Source organism: Silurus aristotelis (assembly GCF_946808225.1).
Source record: "Silurus aristotelis genome assembly, chromosome: 6".
NCBI lineage: Eukaryota > Metazoa > Chordata > Actinopteri > Siluriformes > Siluridae > Silurus > Silurus aristotelis.
Window position 1 is genome coordinate 25375964 of NC_139579.1, and position 19226 is coordinate 25395189.

Below are 19226 nucleotides of genomic sequence, written 5' to 3' on the forward strand. Positions count from 1 at the left end.
CAGTACACTAGATCTTTCTATTGATGTTTTAAATGCTCAACTCTCTAAATTTATATAACTACATATTTTCTCAAAATGACAAACTAAACACTACACTTAAATGAATACTAAGTCAATACACCTTATGTAGATAGGAATTAAATGCACTTTAAGAAATAATCAGTGCCTGTGGGTCAAAGCAACATTACTTTCTATGTTACCAAATTCAGGGCCACTCCATGCTTTTCTATTAAATCAACAGTGTTGACAATTTCAGAACCAAAACATTTCTTACCTAAAACTGTGAGTTTTGTTCCAGCTCCAAAGTATGCTTGATACGCGTTCGCACAGTAGACTTGAGCAAACTAATTTCTTACATCTCTCTAAAACTAGTTTTAACAAACTGGTATAATTACGTTTAGTAACCTACGTATAGCTAATATGGCTTTAAAAACTTATTTTGAATTTGCAAATTAATAAACATTGGCATAACAATCTAGCCTTGAATAAAAACTTGAATCTAGTGGACTTACCTAAAACAGTCAGTTTTGTTCCATGTCCAAAATGTGCTTCAGAGCCAGTGTCACATTGTAAAGCAGCACTTCAAAATCCGCATTAAATCCACAGGATAATCCATCATAAAAGATTCAAACAAGAAATAAGGTATTCCCAGAATGATTTCCAATGTATAATCACTTTGGTGCAAAGGTTGAAGTGATTTTGTCATCACATATATTATGAAGGGCTAAAATGCAACACTGTGGTTTTCCATGATGGAAAAATATATAAAAAAAACATTAATAATGAGTAGAAAAAGGAAGCTGTATGTTGGAAAGAATATGTGGCATCCACAAATTAAAATTTATGTTCAATAAATGATATGTTCCTGTTCTCGGATCGAATGACACTAACAGTAAATGCCGGGAGGTTTTTGTACGGCGGGTCTATGGAAATGTATCACTGTGGCCCCCTGTCCCCACGGTGTTAAAGCATTAGACAAAAACAAAATTTCGTATTGTGCTTCTCACCCGTCCCCCTCCCACACCGCACTTTATCTTTATTTTTGATCGGACACATTGCACACTATTATAATTTTGTCAGGTGTTTCAGCAGGCAGTGTACTCTAAACTGAATGTTGCTATTTCAGTGAGTACCAAGAAATCGAGCAGGTGCATCATATATATAAAAAAACATCTTCCTGTGTCAAAACCCCCACCCGCATCCTCCTATTACTGTATCAAAGTATAACTGATTGCCAGATCTGCTGCCTTCAGTGCAACAACGCCAGGAGATGGAGACACAGAAACTTTGCATTACAAATCTTTATTTACCTACTGATGCTAGCAAAGCCCTTAAACTCTACAATAAATATTGTGATTTGTATAAATACCCCCACTATTCCACTAGCACAAGAGCATGGAACTGATTAGTAATTATTAGGAATTTGTTATGAAAATTACAACAGTGGAATCATTTAAGTTTCTCGTTACCACTATACCAAAATCACTTTGGACCCCACAACCCCAGTCCACTCTCTCTTCGAACTGTTGCCTTATGGTCGGTGCTACTGAGTCCCATCCACCAGAACAGCCAGGCACAAAAAAAAATTCTGCATGCTATACTCAGCCTTAACAATTAAAATATTAATTACTACACATTGCCCTTTATAAGTGACACATTTATAAATATAATCAGAATGGTATATTTGTAAACTGCACACTTATATTTGGTTATATGTGGTTAAGAAGCTGGGCTAGTGATCAGATAATCGGGGGTTCAAGCACCTAGTTGTCACTCTTGGGCCCTTGAGAAAGGCCTTTAACTCTCTGTGCTACAGGGGTGCTGTATCATGGCTGACCCTGCTATGTATAGACACTATGTCTATATTTCCTCCTGCACTGGAATCTCCTGTTGCCAAGTCAAATTCCTTGTGTGTATAAACATACTTGGTAATAAAGCTATTTCTGATTCTAATTATATTTTATAATATTTGATCATATTTTATATATTTTTTAAATGTAAAGATGTCTGATGACTGAGTAAAAGTCTATTAAACACCAACAGTTACATAAGCAACTAACCATAACACGTCATAGACTACAAATATGGCCACCAACTACAACTCCCAAACCACATAGAATTAAACGCCAACAACCTATATATATATATATATATATATATATATATATATATATATATATATATATATATATATATATATATATATATATATATATATATATATATATATATATATATATCACTATATACTACACAGAACACAACACGGGTTCAGCGTCATGCATCATCTATGTAATCTATGATTTAGTCTTTGATAAGTCATGATGTGTATTAACTGAACTGGCTAACAAATATTAATATATTTTAATATATTCAATATATTTATATTAATATATTTAAATATTTAAAAATGAATGAACTTTTTATAGATATTTCAGTTAATGAATATATAACTTTATATATATATATATATTTCGTGAGCATTAGTGCATGCATTTGTATTCTTACCAGTATAAAGACTTTACTGTATATTCTATTCAATATAAATAGCACTATACTAAATTGAAAATACAAAAAGTTCATTCATTCATTCATTTTCTCCCGCTTATCCGTAATCCGGGTCGCGGGGGCAGCAGTCTAAGCAGGCCCCCGCCTTCGACTGCTGCACAATCCTCACAGCACCGTCCCTTACGGTCCCTCCTGCAGGTGGTGAGCCCACGGGAATATATATATAAAAAAGTTCTTAATTAAAATCATTGTTTTATTTTATACCCAATGTTATGTTATTTGACAATGTAAATCCATGTAACAGCAATACTTTCACTTCGATAGTGCTTTGATGTAGTTTACTGTAAATGTTGCTTTAGATTTTCTCATTTTATCCTGCAGAGGTCAGCATATGATTTATAATCCACTTTATCTCACTGTAGTCGCATCATTGCTCTCTTAGTAACCACACAAATATCTTAGAGAAAGCTCATTTATTGCTCATGTGTGTAGCTCAGCTTAAACATAGTGTTACTCGATACACAGAAATACACAGCTGAATCATTTGCTTCTAGTCTATTTATCTGCAGGGTTGTATTTTGCACCTCAGGACGGCTCATAGAGTATTTACTCTTTTCATATGGTTCAACTATTTGAGCCATTTTTATCTAATTAGACATAGTAATCATGTCCATTTCACCCAGACTTTTTTGCCTGTACCAGTACATGTAATAATGAGTGATGTCATCATGCTGGCATTCAATTTTCACCAATTCACCATATTATATAATAAGTATAGATGGATTTTGGATGATTTGGACTCCATTTAAAGATTCTTTTTATAATATACATTATAAAATATTAAATATTTGCAGTTGCACAGGACCTTTAAAATGACCTCAATTTCTGACACCTTTTCACTTATTTGAGAAGTAAACATAAATTTTGAAATAACAATTTAATTTAAAATAAATAGCCTCATAAATGTAGAGACACCACCAACAAAAGAGGGACAGGCAGACATGACATTTAAATTTCTTTACAAATCCAAAAGCAGTTCAGAAACACAATCATATAAATCAGAAACATCAGGTGAGGGTTCTTGTTCTTGTTTCACTGTGACTGGCAGCACAGTAATAAACACCACCGTCCTGCAGCGTGAGGTTTGAAACGTGCAAGCTGAACTTATTCTCAGATTTAACCAGGGCAATGCTTATTTTCTTCGTGGCCAGTTCATACTCCATCATAAGGAATTGTACAGGAGCACCATAATAAGCTTGCTTGTACCATTGCATAGTGTAGCTGCTCATGCTAAACCTTGTATCTATATTGCACTGAAAAGTCATGGTACTCCCAGCAGTAGCCATTACTGAGGATCTTTCCTGTAGCAATTGTACAGCTGAGGTCTCACCTATGCAAAAAAAATAAGATATATTTACATACATTTGCATATTTAAATTCTTATTACAATTAAGCAGTGTACTAAAATAAAATCCAACACGCACAAGTGCCTAGAAGCAGCAACAACAGCGCACCAAATGTGAACATTTTTATATATTATTCACTTCTTTCTGTGAATGTCCTTTTAGCTCCAACAGGAACAAGAAGTTAAGCCACAGACTCAGGCACTATATACATGGAGAGGAGGTGGCTTATATGTCATACTTATTCCCATGTACATTGTACATACTTTATTTGGCTATTTATTTGTGCTCTCAACTATTAAATGTGCTTAAATAAACTATTAAATAACTTAGTAAAGCCATTTATTAGAATAAACTTGGGTGGAGAATGTACTGATGGATCTATAGTGCACTGTTTAGTGAATGTGTTCAAAACTTTAATTATCAACAATCACACAAAATAAATCTCAGACAAATCTTACTTCGTCAAGTGCACACAAATATATTATTAAATATATAAGTAGTGCATAGTTATAGGATTTTGCATTAAAATAAAAGCAGGAAGAAATGAAGATCATAACTGTGAGACAATAATATACAATGTAATATTAGGTATAAAATCTAAAAAAAAAATAGTAATGTCCTTTTGGTAGTGTAATATCTATAAAGTTATAGTATACTTTATGTTGCAGTCTATAGAAAGTAAAGATTCTCAGGATCAGATCTCCCCCTGCTGGTAAAAACATTCAGCAGCATATTATATTGCACAAAATGTATTTAAGCAACATATAATTTTAGTTTCTTGATATTATAACCAAGAAAAAGGTTCCAATATAAAGAAAGAGGCTTTTAATTGTCACATATACATTGGCACACAGTAAAATTCTTTCATTTAGTTAGGAAGATGAGGTTGACAGTGCTGGGACTTGAACAACCGAACTTCTAATTAGTCTCAGAACTTTAACTGTTAAGCCACCACTAGCTGCAAAATAACTTTTGGTGCAAAATAGCTGATAAAGCTATTGTAGATGCTGTATATTATCACTGGAGCTAATTGGCACTGTTTCCTTGTGAATCCCCAGTAGGTAATATAAAACCTCAGACAAAAACAGATGTTGCATTTGGGCTTCAGTGTATTTGAGGTTTTAGTAATGTATTTGTGTAAATATGCAGCACTGTGCTCACTGGCTGCACAGTAATAAACAGCAGAGTCTGACTGGAGGAGGTTTGAGATGGTCAGGCTTCCTTCAGTCATGCTCGTTCTGCTCTGTGAAAAACGATCTTTAAATCCATCCTCATAGTTTGGTTTACCTGCAGCAGTATTTGTATATCCAATCAATGACATGACTGTGAGGTTGTTTTGCACATACCATAACATTACATTTAAGTCATTATTATCATGGCTACACCGGATTGTTACTTCGCCTGTTTTGTTGGCTAAGAGTGATGAAATTTGCTGTGGAAAATGTACACAGTTTGACCTCCCTGTTAAAAGAAAAAAAGAAAGAAAATACTTGTCAACATGTTAGTTGGACTTCAAATAATGGAGATTCAAGGAATGCACACTCAATATGTCTTACCAAATAACAAAGTAAACAACACAAATAGTTCATAGGTGGCTACCATCTTTTCATTAATCAGCAGTAGTGAATCTGACTTCTTTCAAAGCATTCATATCGCTTTCATACTATTATGGGGGGGCGGGGTTTATGGGGTTCTGACTTTCTTATTGATAACTGGATTTGGCAATTGTTATGATTCAGTTTTTGTTTTATAATTTAGTTTTTGAATCTGGATTGTGATTTATTGACAATCTAAAGATAAATGCACTGATGTGAGGTATACAAAATAAATGTCAAATTGTAAAATTTAAATGTTATAAAACAATTTAGAAGGTTTTTGATAAAAAAACACTTACTTAAACCTGGTCCAGCATAGAAATGCCTCTGTGCACAAAGTAAGCACCATGAAGACATGGTTTGTTAAGGATGGAGTGGAAAAACTTAAGTGTCCTGCTAAGACCTGACCTTAACCCAATTAAACACCTTTGAAATGAACCGAAATGCTGACTGCACACCAGGCCTTCTCACCAAACAACAGTACCTGACCTCACCAATGCTTTTGTGGTCGAATGAGCACAAATTTTCACAAAAACACTACTCTGGAAAGCCTTCCCAGAAGATGAACAGTGGTTGTAACAACAAATGGGAAGAGCAACTCTGTGTGTGCTAATGGTTTTAGAATGGGCACATACAGTATACGTGTGATGATCATATATGTAAAATATATACAGTATATGTAACACTTTTTAACCCATAAAGTATAAATCCTCTCAGTTTTATTTGGTAAAATTTAAATATCTGTCAAGACCATTATTAGTTCACAGTTTATATACAAACTCAAATAATCATATAAAATACCAGATGTTATTTTTGTCAAAAACCTCATCAGATAACAAGCCTCTGGTGCACATGTGTGTAATGTTTTAGTAAGGCTGTTGAGTAAATGTGCAGCACTGTGCTGACGTGCTGCACAGTAATAAACAGCAGAGTCTGACTGAATGAGATCAGAAATGGTCAAACTTCCTGCAAGTGTGCTCTGTCTGCTAATATTAATCCGATCATTATAAGAAGCCTCATAGTTTGGATTACTCGACGCTCCAGCGGTATATCCGATTAATGCCATATCTGTATGGCTGCTTTGCTGATACCAGAACATTTGCAGTAAGCTACTATCACCATGACTACATTGGATTGTTACAGCTTCTTTTTCATTGACTAGAAGTGATGGAGTTTGTTGAATTTTAACACTGCTCGCGTTCCCTGTAGACAAAAACAAAACAAAACAAGACATTGAATAATTTCCCTAAAACAATTAAGCATGAATTCATGCATTCATTTAGAAATACAGTCTTATAAGGTACATGCTTTTTAAAAAATATCTTACCAAAAAACAAAACAAAGAAAACACAGAGCCCACAAGTACCATACATTCTTCTAATGCACAAACCGAACGAACCGGACTCATCTTAAAGCATTTACTTTTGATGAATTCATTTACACTGTTAGTGGGTGGGGTATGTTGATGTGATGAGCTCCACATGTAAATCAGGAAGTCTTTATGAAGTCATATTTTGGAAGTCACAGAATAATCTCAGTTTTACAAGTTTAGTTAGCAAGTTTAAAAATCTATATTTGTATCTATTTCAAACACATAATTGGGGACTTTTGTTGTTCTTTACCAATGGATTCTTTAATTTTAAGAATGTATTTAATATCTCTGTGAAGCAATGGCTGTGATTTTTCATCTAAATGTTGGCTTGCTTTAGTGACAGCAGAAGCATGTTGGACTTCATATTGTTAGCAGATACCAAATCCAGTTGGCCCACTTGAAATCAACTCTAGGCCTTTTATCTGCTTATGTAAGTAAAATTACATGGAACAGTTAAGCAAGCAATTTTTTTAATTACATTTGGTCCCTTATACGTTGTAATTCAACATAAATTTGAAATTCTTACATCATGAAAGACATATCTAAGACCAAGCAGCAGTCCAGTTTCTCACTTGCATCTAGTACATAAAATGTTGTGCAATAGAATCTAGTGTAAAAAATATACTTTGCTAAAAGATTAAACACAAATTCCTGATATCATACAAAATTAACTTTCATCCACACAACTGCCAAATTTTCAGAATACAATTATTTTTATTACAGGATAATTGTATATTTTTCTTCTTCTTTCGGCTGCTCCCATTAGGGGTCGCCACAGCAGATCACCCATCTCCATACTACTTTGTTGTCCACATTTGTCTCTTTCAAACCAACTACCTGCATGCCTTCCCTCACCACATCCATAAGCCTCCTCCTTGGTCTTCCTCTTTTCCTTCTTCCTGGTGGCTTCATCCTTAGCATTCTCCTACCGATATACCCCATGTCCCTCCTCTGCACATGTCCAAACCATCTCAATCGCGCCTCTCCCTTTGTCCCCAAAATGTCCTACATGCGCCGTCCCTTCAATAAGCTTTTTTTCTAAACCTGTCCATCCTCATCACTCCTGATGAACATCTCGACACCTTCAGCTCTGCCACCTCCAGCTCCATCTCCTGTCTTTTACTTAATGCCACTGTCTCTAAACCATACAACATAGCATGTCTTACCACAGTCCTATAAACCTTTCCTTTCACTCTTGCAGATACCCTTCTATCAATAATCACTCCTCTCACTCTTCCCATAACTATTCCCATAACTTCATGGTGTGACTGATCAACTTAATTCCACTGTAGTTACTGCAGGTCTGCACATCTTCCTTATTCTTTCTAAATCGGTACCAGTAAACTCTTTCTCTATTCCTCAAGCATCCTCTCACCTTCCAAAATTTTGTTGAACAACCTGGTTAAAAACTCCACTGCCATCTCTCCTAAACATCTCCATGGTTCTACCAGTATGTCACCTGGTCCAACCAACTTTCCACTCTTCATCCTCTTAATAGCTGCTCTCACTTCCTCCTTACTAATCCTATCCCCTTCCTGCTTCACCATCTCCACACAATCCAATAAACAGCAGAGTCTGTTTTTTGGAGATTAGAGATGGCAAGGCTTCCTTCAGTCATGCTCTTTCTACTCAGTTTGAACCGATCTTTATTAAATTTAGCTTAATTGTTTAGATCACTTGATGGTCCAGCAGTATATCGAGTGAGTGACATAACTTTGCTGCTTTTTTCCTGATACCGTAACATTACAGGTAAGATGCCACCATCATGGTTACAACTGATTGTATTGTTTCTGTTTCATTGACAAAGATGGCTGAATTCTGTTGAACTGTCACACCGTTTCCCCCAATGTTAAATAAAAACAAATTAATAAATAGAAAAAGATATAGTTATACAATTTTAATGCACTAAGTATATTGTCAATTTAAATGTATCATGAATTAAATTATTCACTTCAATAACTGATTTATCCTGATTAGGGTTATATAATTTAAACAATAAATGTCCTACCAAAAAACAAAATGAAGATGACACAGAGTAAACAAGTACCACACATTCTTCTGATGCACAATGTGGGTAAATATGGCAGTTTTTAAGCATTAGGTGGCTGAGTTGTGATGAAATTAGAGAGAGAGAGAGAAAGAGAGAGAGAGAGAGAGAGAGAGAGAGAGAGAGAGAGAGAGAGAGAGAGAGATTCAATGTTTTAATTAAGAAACATCTCCCTCTATTGACCTAAAACTACACTATTCTAAAGATATGCATATTTGAACCTGAAGATATATATATATATATATATATATATATATATATATATATATATATATATATATATATATATATATATATATATATATATATATATATATATATATATAAATCCATTACTCATTAAAAATCCTGATTGGGATTATGGCTCAGAGGTTAGTCTAGGATTAGGGTTTGTAGTTAAAAAAGTTTGTTTTATTAACAGCCAATTATTTCACAGGGAAAAAAAGTCTGAAAACCTACATTAATTACTACAAATCTCATGGTGCATATGTTAGCTTCATCTGAATGTAAATAAACATACTGAATTTAAACAAAATATTTGAAAATAACACACAGATGATGTGTGTGATTAATAAATGGCATTGTGTCCCAGGCATAAGGAGTGAGCTATTGTTAGAATGAGATTTAAAGGCAATTGTTTGGATTACATTTTGGCATACTTGATGGATGTGGGCTTTTTTTATTGTAATGGTTATTCTTGGGAATTGAGATAATTAGTTGTTGTTATTTGTATAACAACAGGGTTTTTATTGAGTGTTGGTTTAATTGTTAGTTTATAACATCATATAACATCATATATCTAGTTAGATTCACATTGTATGTCCTATTGTCTATTAATTGAACACTAGAGGAGATTGCTGTACTTTATAAATTCCAGAAAATCCAGAAATGTTCTTACAAATAAAGCCAAATAATACATATAATTTAGGGACCTATTATATAACAAACAAACAGAAAAAACAAACAGAGAAACAACAATTGAACAAGAACAAGATCTGTAGTTTTTTACTTCAAACGTTCCTCAGAGAATGCCACAGGCTGGTTCTACCGGTATTAAGTGAACAATACAGTTTGAAGCAGGGTTTGAGGTTTTAGTAAGGCTGTTGTGTAAGTTTGAAGCATTGTGCTTACTCGCAGCACAGTAATAAATAGCAGAGTCTGACTGTTGGAGATCAATGATGGACAAACTTCCTTTAGTCATGCTTGTTCTGCTCATTTTGAACCGATCTTTATTGAATCCATCCTCATTGTTTGGACTCCCAGTTTGCCCATAGATATAACCAATTAAATTCATGGTCGTGATGTTTTTTTGCTGATACCATAACATATTATATAAGCTACTGTCATTGTGACTACATGGGATAATTACGTCTTCTGTTTCATTGACCAGCAGTGATGGGATCTGTTGAAAATTCACACAGTTTACCCTCCCTGTTGAAAAAAACTTTTTTTGTCAACGATTTAAATTCAAAAACAAAAGCCAAGGTAAAATATAATTTTTTTTAAATGTCCTACCAACAATCAAAATGAAGAACAAGCAGAGTTCGTGAGAACCTTCCATCCTTATGAGAAACACTTTGAGTGAACACAGTGACATTTGCCTTTACACCATTACAGAGGGGTGGGGTTTGTACAGCTTCCACATATAAACCAGGAAATACACAATGAGCAAATAGACATCAGAACTGGACCTCGGAACAATAGAATAAGGTGGCCTGGTCTAATGAATCACATTTTTCTTTTACCTCGTATTGATGGTCGGGCCCAGGATGTACAATGGAAAGAAGGCAAGTCGTGTGATGCTTCTGCTTAGAAACCTTGCATCCAGCCATTCATGTGGATGCTACTTTGACACGCACCACCTACCTAAACCCTTTCATGGAAATGGTAATTCCTGATGGCTGTGGCCTCTTTCAGCAGGATAATTCAGCAGGACCCTGCCACAAAGCGAAAATGGTTCAGGAATGGTTTGAGGAGCACAACAAGTTTGAGGTGGTGACCTGGCCTCCAAATTCATCAGATCCCAATCTAATCAAGCGTCTGTGGGATGTGATACAAGTCCAATTAATGAAGGATCCACCTTACAACTTACAGGACTTAAAGGATCTGCTGATAACATCTTGGTGCCAGATATCTCAGTACATCTTAAGAGGTACAATGGAGTCCATGCCTTGATGGGTCAGGGCTGTTTTGGCAGCAAAAGGGGGACCAACACAATATTAGGCAAGTGGTCAAAATGTTATGCCTGTATAATTATTTTCCAACGATTAACAACTGAAAAAAAAAACAAGTTATAGTCTTGGTGTACCTTTGCATACAAAATACCAGATGTTAATAAAAAAAAACCAACATCAGATAACAAACCTCTATATATGTGATGTTTTAGTTAGGCTGTTGTACAAGTGTGCAGCACTGTGCATACTGGCTGCACAGTAATAAACAGCAGAGTCTGACAGGCTGAGATTGGAGATCATCAGAGTTCCTTTAAGTGTGCCCTGTCTGCTCTGTTTAAATCGAACTTGAAATTCTTCCTCATACTTTGGGTCACTGTTAGCTGTAATGGTATATCCGATAAGTGCCATAACTGTAGGGCTCTTCTGCTGATACCATAACATGCGATCGAGGCTATTTTCACCATGACTACAACTGATTGTAATGTTTTTCCTTTCCCTGACTAGGATCGATGGAGTCTGTTGAACTGTAACACAGTTTGCCTTCCCTGTTGAAGCAAAAAAAAAAAAAATAAAACATTTTTAAAAATATACTCACAATATCATTTCTAGTGCTTAGAGACAATGGCAGATAATTTCATTCATTCAGTCAGTCAATTATTCAGTGCACTTCAGTAATTACTTTATCTTTTCAGGGTTGTGATTATATGCCTTTAAAAAATGTCCTACCGAAAAACAAAATGAGGAAAACACAGAAGCAGCAAGTATCATACATCCTTCTGCTGTACAGCCTATGTACTCGTTTTTTGAGTATTTACATTTTCTTACATTAGTAGAGGTGGGTGGAGTGTGCCGATGTGACAAGCATCCACATTTAAACCAGGAAGCAGTTTAATTAAGAACACGACCAAAGGCTTAGTTTACTGCTCACATTATACAAAAGACACACAGAGAAAGAAAGAAAGAGAGAGAGAGAGAGAGAGAGAGAGAGAGAGTGGATGTATTTATTAGATTTTCTTAACAAATATCAAAATGATCACAAGAATTGTTTACCTATAATATAGTTTTGTATACTTAGTTCTTGCAATTTCTCTGCCATTTAAAGATTTGTAAATATATATTAAAAACAGAGGACCTTAGAGTCTGAAATCATTCAAAAAAGTATTAAATTGAAGTAATGTGTAATAATTGTGATGCCATAAACTATTTCCAAAATAATGTACTAGTATTGTCATTGTATTGTTTACAACAAACACCATTATTTCAGCTCAGTCACCATAAGCATATAAAACACCAGATGGTAATAGAAAAAAAACACTTCAGATAACAAACCATTGATGTGTGTGATGTTTTAGTAAGACTCTTGGGTAAAAATGCAGCACTGTGCTTACTGGCTGCACAGTAATAGACAGCAGAGTCAGACTGGCGAAGATTAGAGATGGCCAGACTTCCTGCAAGTCGGGCCTGTCTGCTCAGTTTGAACCGATCTTCAAATTCTTTCTCATATTTCGGATTGCTGTTTTCAGTAATGGTATATCCGACCGGTGCCATAACTGTATGACTATTTTGCTGGTACCAATACATACGAGCTAAGTTATTATCATTATGACTACAACTGATTGTAATATTTTCTCCTTCATTGACTAGGATCGATGGAGTCTGTTGAAATGTTACACCATTTGTCTTCCCTGTTGAAGCAGAAAGAGAGAAACAGTTGTCACAATAAATATACTATCATTTTAATTCATTTAAATCAGTGTGAGATGTAAGTCAGCATTAGTAACTGTTTTAGTTTCTATATTGTTCAGATGATGGTATCCACCCTCCCATTAAATGCCCTACCGAAAAACAAAATGAAGCAAACACAAATTCCATAAGTATCATACATCCTTCTGATCTACAGCCTGAATGAATCTGTCCCATTTTAAACGATTTGCTGTACATTTCCTTTACACTGTTTTAGGTGGGTGGTGTCTGCTGATGTATTGAGTTTAGTGATGGTAGAATAAAGCCCAGTATTCTGAGAACTATCTCCCCCTATTGACTTAAATCTACAATGATACTTAAAGTCACATAAGTAAACCACAACAAAGTTTTCTTTTCAAAATTCACCACTTACAGAATAACTGATTAATTCTCAAGCATCATGGACCCTCTAAATATCAAAGGTTGAAACTTTATACAGCAATTTGTTGAAATTGTTCTTTGTTGTGTTAAATCAGAAAAAAAAAAAACTAAATGGAAATAAACCTAATCTGTTAACAGTGTAGTTTGGCTGTGGGTATTTGTGTATATTAAGCCACAAATTTGTTAAATCAGGCACTGATAGTGCGTGAGAATGTCTGGAGTTCAGTTAGTATTTTAATTGATATCAAAAGTGTTCAGTTGGGTTTAGGTCGGTTCTTGCACTCCAATCTCGATGTACCATGCTTTCATGTAACTCACTTTGTGCACAGGATTATTGTCATGTTGTCCCAGCACACCAGTCTGGGAAGACTGAATCTGCAATAGGTAAGCATCTTGGTGTGAAGAAATCAACTGTGGGAGCAATTATTAGAAAATGGAAGACATACAAGACCACTGATAATCTCCCTCGATCTAGGGCTCCACGCAAGATCTCACCCCGTGGGGTCAAAATTATCACAAGAACGGTGAGCAAAAATCCCAGAACCACACGGGGGGACTTAGTGAATGACCTGTAGAGAGCTGGGACCAAAGTAACAAAGGCTACCATCAGTAACACACTACACCGCCAGGGACTCAAATCCTGCAGTGCCAGACATGCCCCCTGCTTAAGCCAGTACATGACCAAGCCCGTCTGAAATTTGCTAGAGAGCATTTGGATGATCCAGAAGAGGATTGGGAGAATGTCATATGGTCAAATGAATTCAAAATAGAACTTTTTTGTAAAAACTCAACTTGTTGTGTTTGGAGGAGAAAGAATGATGAGTTTCATCCAAAAAACACCATACCCACGTGAAGCATGGGGGTGGAAACATAATGCTTTGGGGCTGTTTTTCTGCAAAGGGACCAGGAAGACTGATCCGTGTAAAGGAAATAATGAATGGGGCCATGTATCGTGAGATTTTGAGTGAAAACCTCCTTCCATCAGCAAGGGCATTGAAGATGAAACGTGGCTGGGTCTTTCAGCATGACAATGATCCCAAACACACAGCCCCGGGCAATGAAGGAGTGGCTTCGTAAGAAGGATTTCAAGGTCCTGGAGTGGTCTAGCCAGTCTCCAGATCTCAACCCTATAGAAAATCTTTGTAGGGAGTTGAAAATCCGTGTTGCCCAGCAACAGCCCCCAAACATCACTGCTCTAGAGGAGATCTGCATGGAGGAATGGGCCAAACTATTAGCAACAGGGTGTAAAAACCTTGTGGAGACTTACAGAAAACGTTTGATCTCTGTCATTGCCAACAAAGGGTATATAACAAAGTATTGAGATGAACTTTTGTTATTGATCAAATACTTATTTACCACCATAATTTGCAAATAAATTCTTTAAAAATCAGACAATGTGATTTTTAGATTTCTTTTTCTCATTTTGTCTCTCATAGTTGAAGTGTACCTATGATGAAAATTACAGGCCTCTCTCATCTTTTTAAGTGGGAAAACTTGCACAATTGGTGGCTGACTAAATACTTTTTTGGCCCACTGTATTCTTTTTAGGCACCTGGGGTCGGAGCAAAGGGTCAGGCCTGATACAGTGTCCCTGGAAAAGAGAGGGTTAAAATACTTGCTCAAGGGCCCAACAGTGGGCAGTGGGTTAGAATTAGGGTTAAACCCTCCAACCTCCCGATCAGTAACCCAGAGCCCTAATCCTTAAGATACCAATATTTATTAGATAATTGGTTGAAAGTAAAATTCATAATTTTTTTAATCATGTAATTATAATGTATGGAACTCATTTCTTTTCAATTTTATTTCCGTTAAAATTTTGGTAAACATGTCCAAGTCCAAGAAAAAATGGTAATATAAAACCTCATCAGATAATAAACCTCTATTAGGTGTGTGTGTGTGTGTGTGTGTGTGTGTGTGTGTGTGTGTGTGTGTGTGTGTGTGTGTGTGTGTGTGCGTGTGTGTGATGTTTTAGTAAGGCTGTTGTGTAAATGTGCAGCACTGTGCTGACTGGCTGCACAGTAATAAACAGCAGTGTCTGACTGGTTGAGATTAGAGATGGTCAGAGTTCCCTTAACTGTAGCCTGTCTGCTCTGTTTGAACCGATCTTTAAATCCATCCTCATAGTTTGGATTACCTGTCGCTCCAACAGTATAACCAATTAATGCCATATTTGAATGGCTATTTTGCTGATACCAATACATATTATATAAGCTACTATCATCATGACTACACTGGATTGTTATGTTGCTTGTTTCATTGGCTAGGATCGATGGAATCTGTTGAATTGTTGCACTGTTTATTTTTCCTGTTGAAAAAAAAAAGTTGTTACAAAAAGCATATTGTAATTATAATACAAAAAAAGTCAAAACATGGCGAGATAATAATAGTTAATTAATTTAACTTTAGTAACTACTTCCTATTGTCAAGGGTAACAGTGTTGCGCTTCTAAAAAAAAAAGAAAATGTCCTACCAAACAATATAAAGACCACACAAAGTCCACAAGTTTCATACATCCATTTAATGCACATCTTGAGAGAGTCTGTCTCAATTCAAAGTATTTTTTTTATTTACCCCATAAGAGGTGGGTGGGGTTTGATAATGTGATAAAAAAACTTTACATTTAACTTAGGACTAGGAAATGTTATGATTGAGAAACACCACCCCCTGTTGACCGAAATCCACACTGATCTATAGACACATATTTAATGTTCTGTAACTGAACCTGATGTCCCATCAATATCTATTTGACATAACACACAACTACAGTAATCAATTAAATGCAGTATTTAATGAAACAGTGCTGAATATTATAAGAAACAAACAGAGATTCGAATATGGTATAAACAAACTGTACACTGTTAGCTTAAATACGGCATTAATCACAACAAAGCACAATACATGTTAAATAGAGAAAGATAAAAAATGGGATTTTTTTTTTTAAATAAACCATTTGTGGTTGTATTCTGCGTTGTATAGATTTGTATCTAAATTCTTGTCCTCCAGTAGCACTTGCTGACCACTTTGCACATGAGTCAAGTCAAGTTTATTTATATAGTACCAGACTCAAAAGGGGAACCCATCCTCATTTGGGTGATATCAAGAGTGTGATTATAGTTTTTAAAAATACAGAACATTGGAGAGTGAGAACTACTATGAGCACTGGAAAGTAAGATTATGAGTAATGTCCTATCTACAGTATTATACAGCCATTTGAAACCAGGAGCTACTGACCAACTAACAAAAATAGCTCAACATTTGCGATCATCATCATAGATCCAACACCAGCTTCTCCATGCCAGAGCCTTTAAACACTCAAAGAGGTCCAATGTCCAAACTCTAAATGAAATCGGATCCAAAAGGCGCTGGTACATCTCTAGATAGTTGAACCACATGAACCACATAGTAAATATTAAATGTCTAACAACAAAACATAATCCTTCAGTGAAATATGCATTAAGAATGTAAGTAATACAGAGATTGTGTATTACACACTGTTTTATTTATTTATTTATTTATTTTCTTTTTTCCTCATTTCATTCCCTTTATATATCTCCTTTCATGCTTGAATGTCGCACTCTGTATATATGTGTGTGACAAATAAAATTTCATTTGATTTGATGATTAAAGGTTTCTACTGTACAAACCATTCCTACTAAACATGAAAATAATACAAAAAGAACAATAATAAAAAAAAAATTTAGAACAAATTCTAATAGTTGCTTAATTTTATATAAACAATTCAAGTAATCCAAATCACATATCCATATTAAATACCAGTTGTTATTATATAAAACCTCATCAGATAACAAGTCTGTGGTAAATGTGTGTGTGATGTTTTAGTACGGTTGCTGTATAAATATGCAGCACTGTGTTCACTGGCTGCACAGTAATAAACTGCAGAGTCTGTCTGCAGGAGATCAGAGATGGTCAGACTTCCTTCAGTCATGGATTTTCTGCTCTGTTTGAACCGATCTTTATTAAATCCCTCCTCATTGTTAGGTTCACTCATAGCTCCAGCAGTATATCCGATGAGTGACAATACTGTGATACTTTTTTGCTGGTACCACAGCATACGAGGCAGGCCACTATTATCGTGGCTACATCGGATTGTTACATTGCTTGCTGCATTGGCTAAGAGTGATAGTGTCTGTTGTACTTGCACTTTGTTTGCCTTGCCTGTTGAAAAAAACAAAAGACATAATAAAAAAATGTATATATATCATAAGATCATTGATGAAAAATTTTCCAAAAATGTCTTACCAAAACACAAAATGAAGAACACACACAAGAATCTACAAGTACCATACATCCTTCTGAATCACAACTTCACTGAGTCTGACTTTTTTTTTTTAAATACGTTGCATCTACTATTGGAAATGGGCGTGGTGGTGACATAAACATCACTTAAACCAGGATGTGCTCACATTTTTTTTAAAGTTTGCATTCAGAATCTTGAAAATCTATCCACAATACAGCAATAATAATAATAATAATAATAATAATAATAATAATAATAATAATAATAATAATAATAATAATAATAATAATAACATAATATTAATAATAATAATAATAATAATGTTAATGATGTTTGCACATAATTAGTGCTTTAAGAGAGATTGCTGGGAAAAGCTTTCCTGAAAACTGGTCAGATGATGACCTTTAGGCTGAAGCAAATAAAAATACTTCCAAAGTATCACAAATAAACCTATACAGTGAAACCTCGATCAGTGCTTGAATTGAGTAAAGTCTTATGGGGGTCCCCAGTTGTTGTTTAATTCATATATTTTTTAATAAAATTATCTTGGGCATCCCCCTAAGTCTATTTTTTACTTTTCATGGGGGTCCCTAATGCCTTATGGGGGGTCTTGGATCCCCCAGCCGCCTCTCAATTCGAGCACTGACCTTGATACTCGCGACCATTAATTTGGATCCGGATTAAGAGTAACTCACGAAAAATTCGATAGTTCGTGAAAAGTCACAAGTGGCTCGAAAGTACTGAGTAACATTTCAAAACAGAGTTTGGCACATCAGGAACCAGCGCAAGCAGAAGAGGAAGATGCTTTTCACGAAGAAGAAGTGGATAAGCCTCCACCTTTAGAGGTTTATTAAATTCTCAAATTTGCTGTGTAATACTGTACAAAAATATCTTTAAATATGTTTATACTTTATTGAATTAATTTTTACATTACTTCATATAATTTATATTTTTATTTTTATACTGTATTTCTATTTTTCATGTTGAAATTTTGGGCAGGCATAAAAAAACAGTTCACTACATGTTGTACTCTGTATGAATGTGCATGTGACAAATAAAATTTTCATTTGATTTTAATTTAATATACTGTATGCATTTTATATCTTATTGGCAGTATTATCAATATACTAGTTAAAAATAAATGAGAAACTCAGAATGTGAAACATAAAGCCCATTGAATGCCCAGATGTTGTTTGTGTGCTTGTGTGTCTGTAGGTGTGTGTGCCTGATGTTTTAGTAAGGCTGGTGTGTAAGTGTGCAGCACTGTGTTTACTAGCAGCACAGTAATAAACAGCAGAATCTGACTGGAGGACTTTAGAGATAGTAAGCTTTCCTTTCAGTGTGTTCTCTTTGGTCATGTGAAATCGATCTTTGAATTCATCTTCATTGCTTGGTTTACCCAAACCGTAAATATAAGAGATGAGGGAAAAATTGGTACTGTCACTCTTTTGCTGATACCACAGCATAAGCAGTAAGCTATTGTCATCATGACTACACTGGATCGTTATGTTGTCTTTTTCCTTGGCTAGCAGTGATCCAGCAGGGATCTGTTGAATTGTTGAACAGCTTGCCCTCCCTGTTGAAACAAATATATAAACATATGCTTTCATTGACTTTAAGAAACATTGCAGTTCAAATAAGTCTAAGAAAAGCAACGACAAATCAAATATGATATCTAAACAACAAAATATGTTTACAAAAATAATACCAAAAAATAAAGTGAAGCAAACACAGAATCCAAA

The 19226-nt window shown here is 35.1% G+C and overlaps 1 protein-coding gene across 1 annotated transcript in view; it reads right to left on the reverse strand.

Annotated features, from left to right (window-relative positions):
- Nucleotides 1-19226, reverse strand: part of LOC310727469 (T cell receptor beta chain MC.7.G5-like) — a 28934-nt gene extending 9708 nt beyond the window's left edge. Inside the window, exons 1-2 of the mRNA XM_083543989.1 lie at nucleotides 19193-19226; nucleotides 18758-19060 (exon numbers count right to left, since the gene is read on the reverse strand). Coding sequence (XP_083400115.1) covers nucleotides 18758-18950 — 193 coding nt within the window. The 5' untranslated portion in view covers nucleotides 18951-19060; nucleotides 19193-19226. The remainder of the gene's footprint in view (nucleotides 1-18757; nucleotides 19061-19192) is intronic.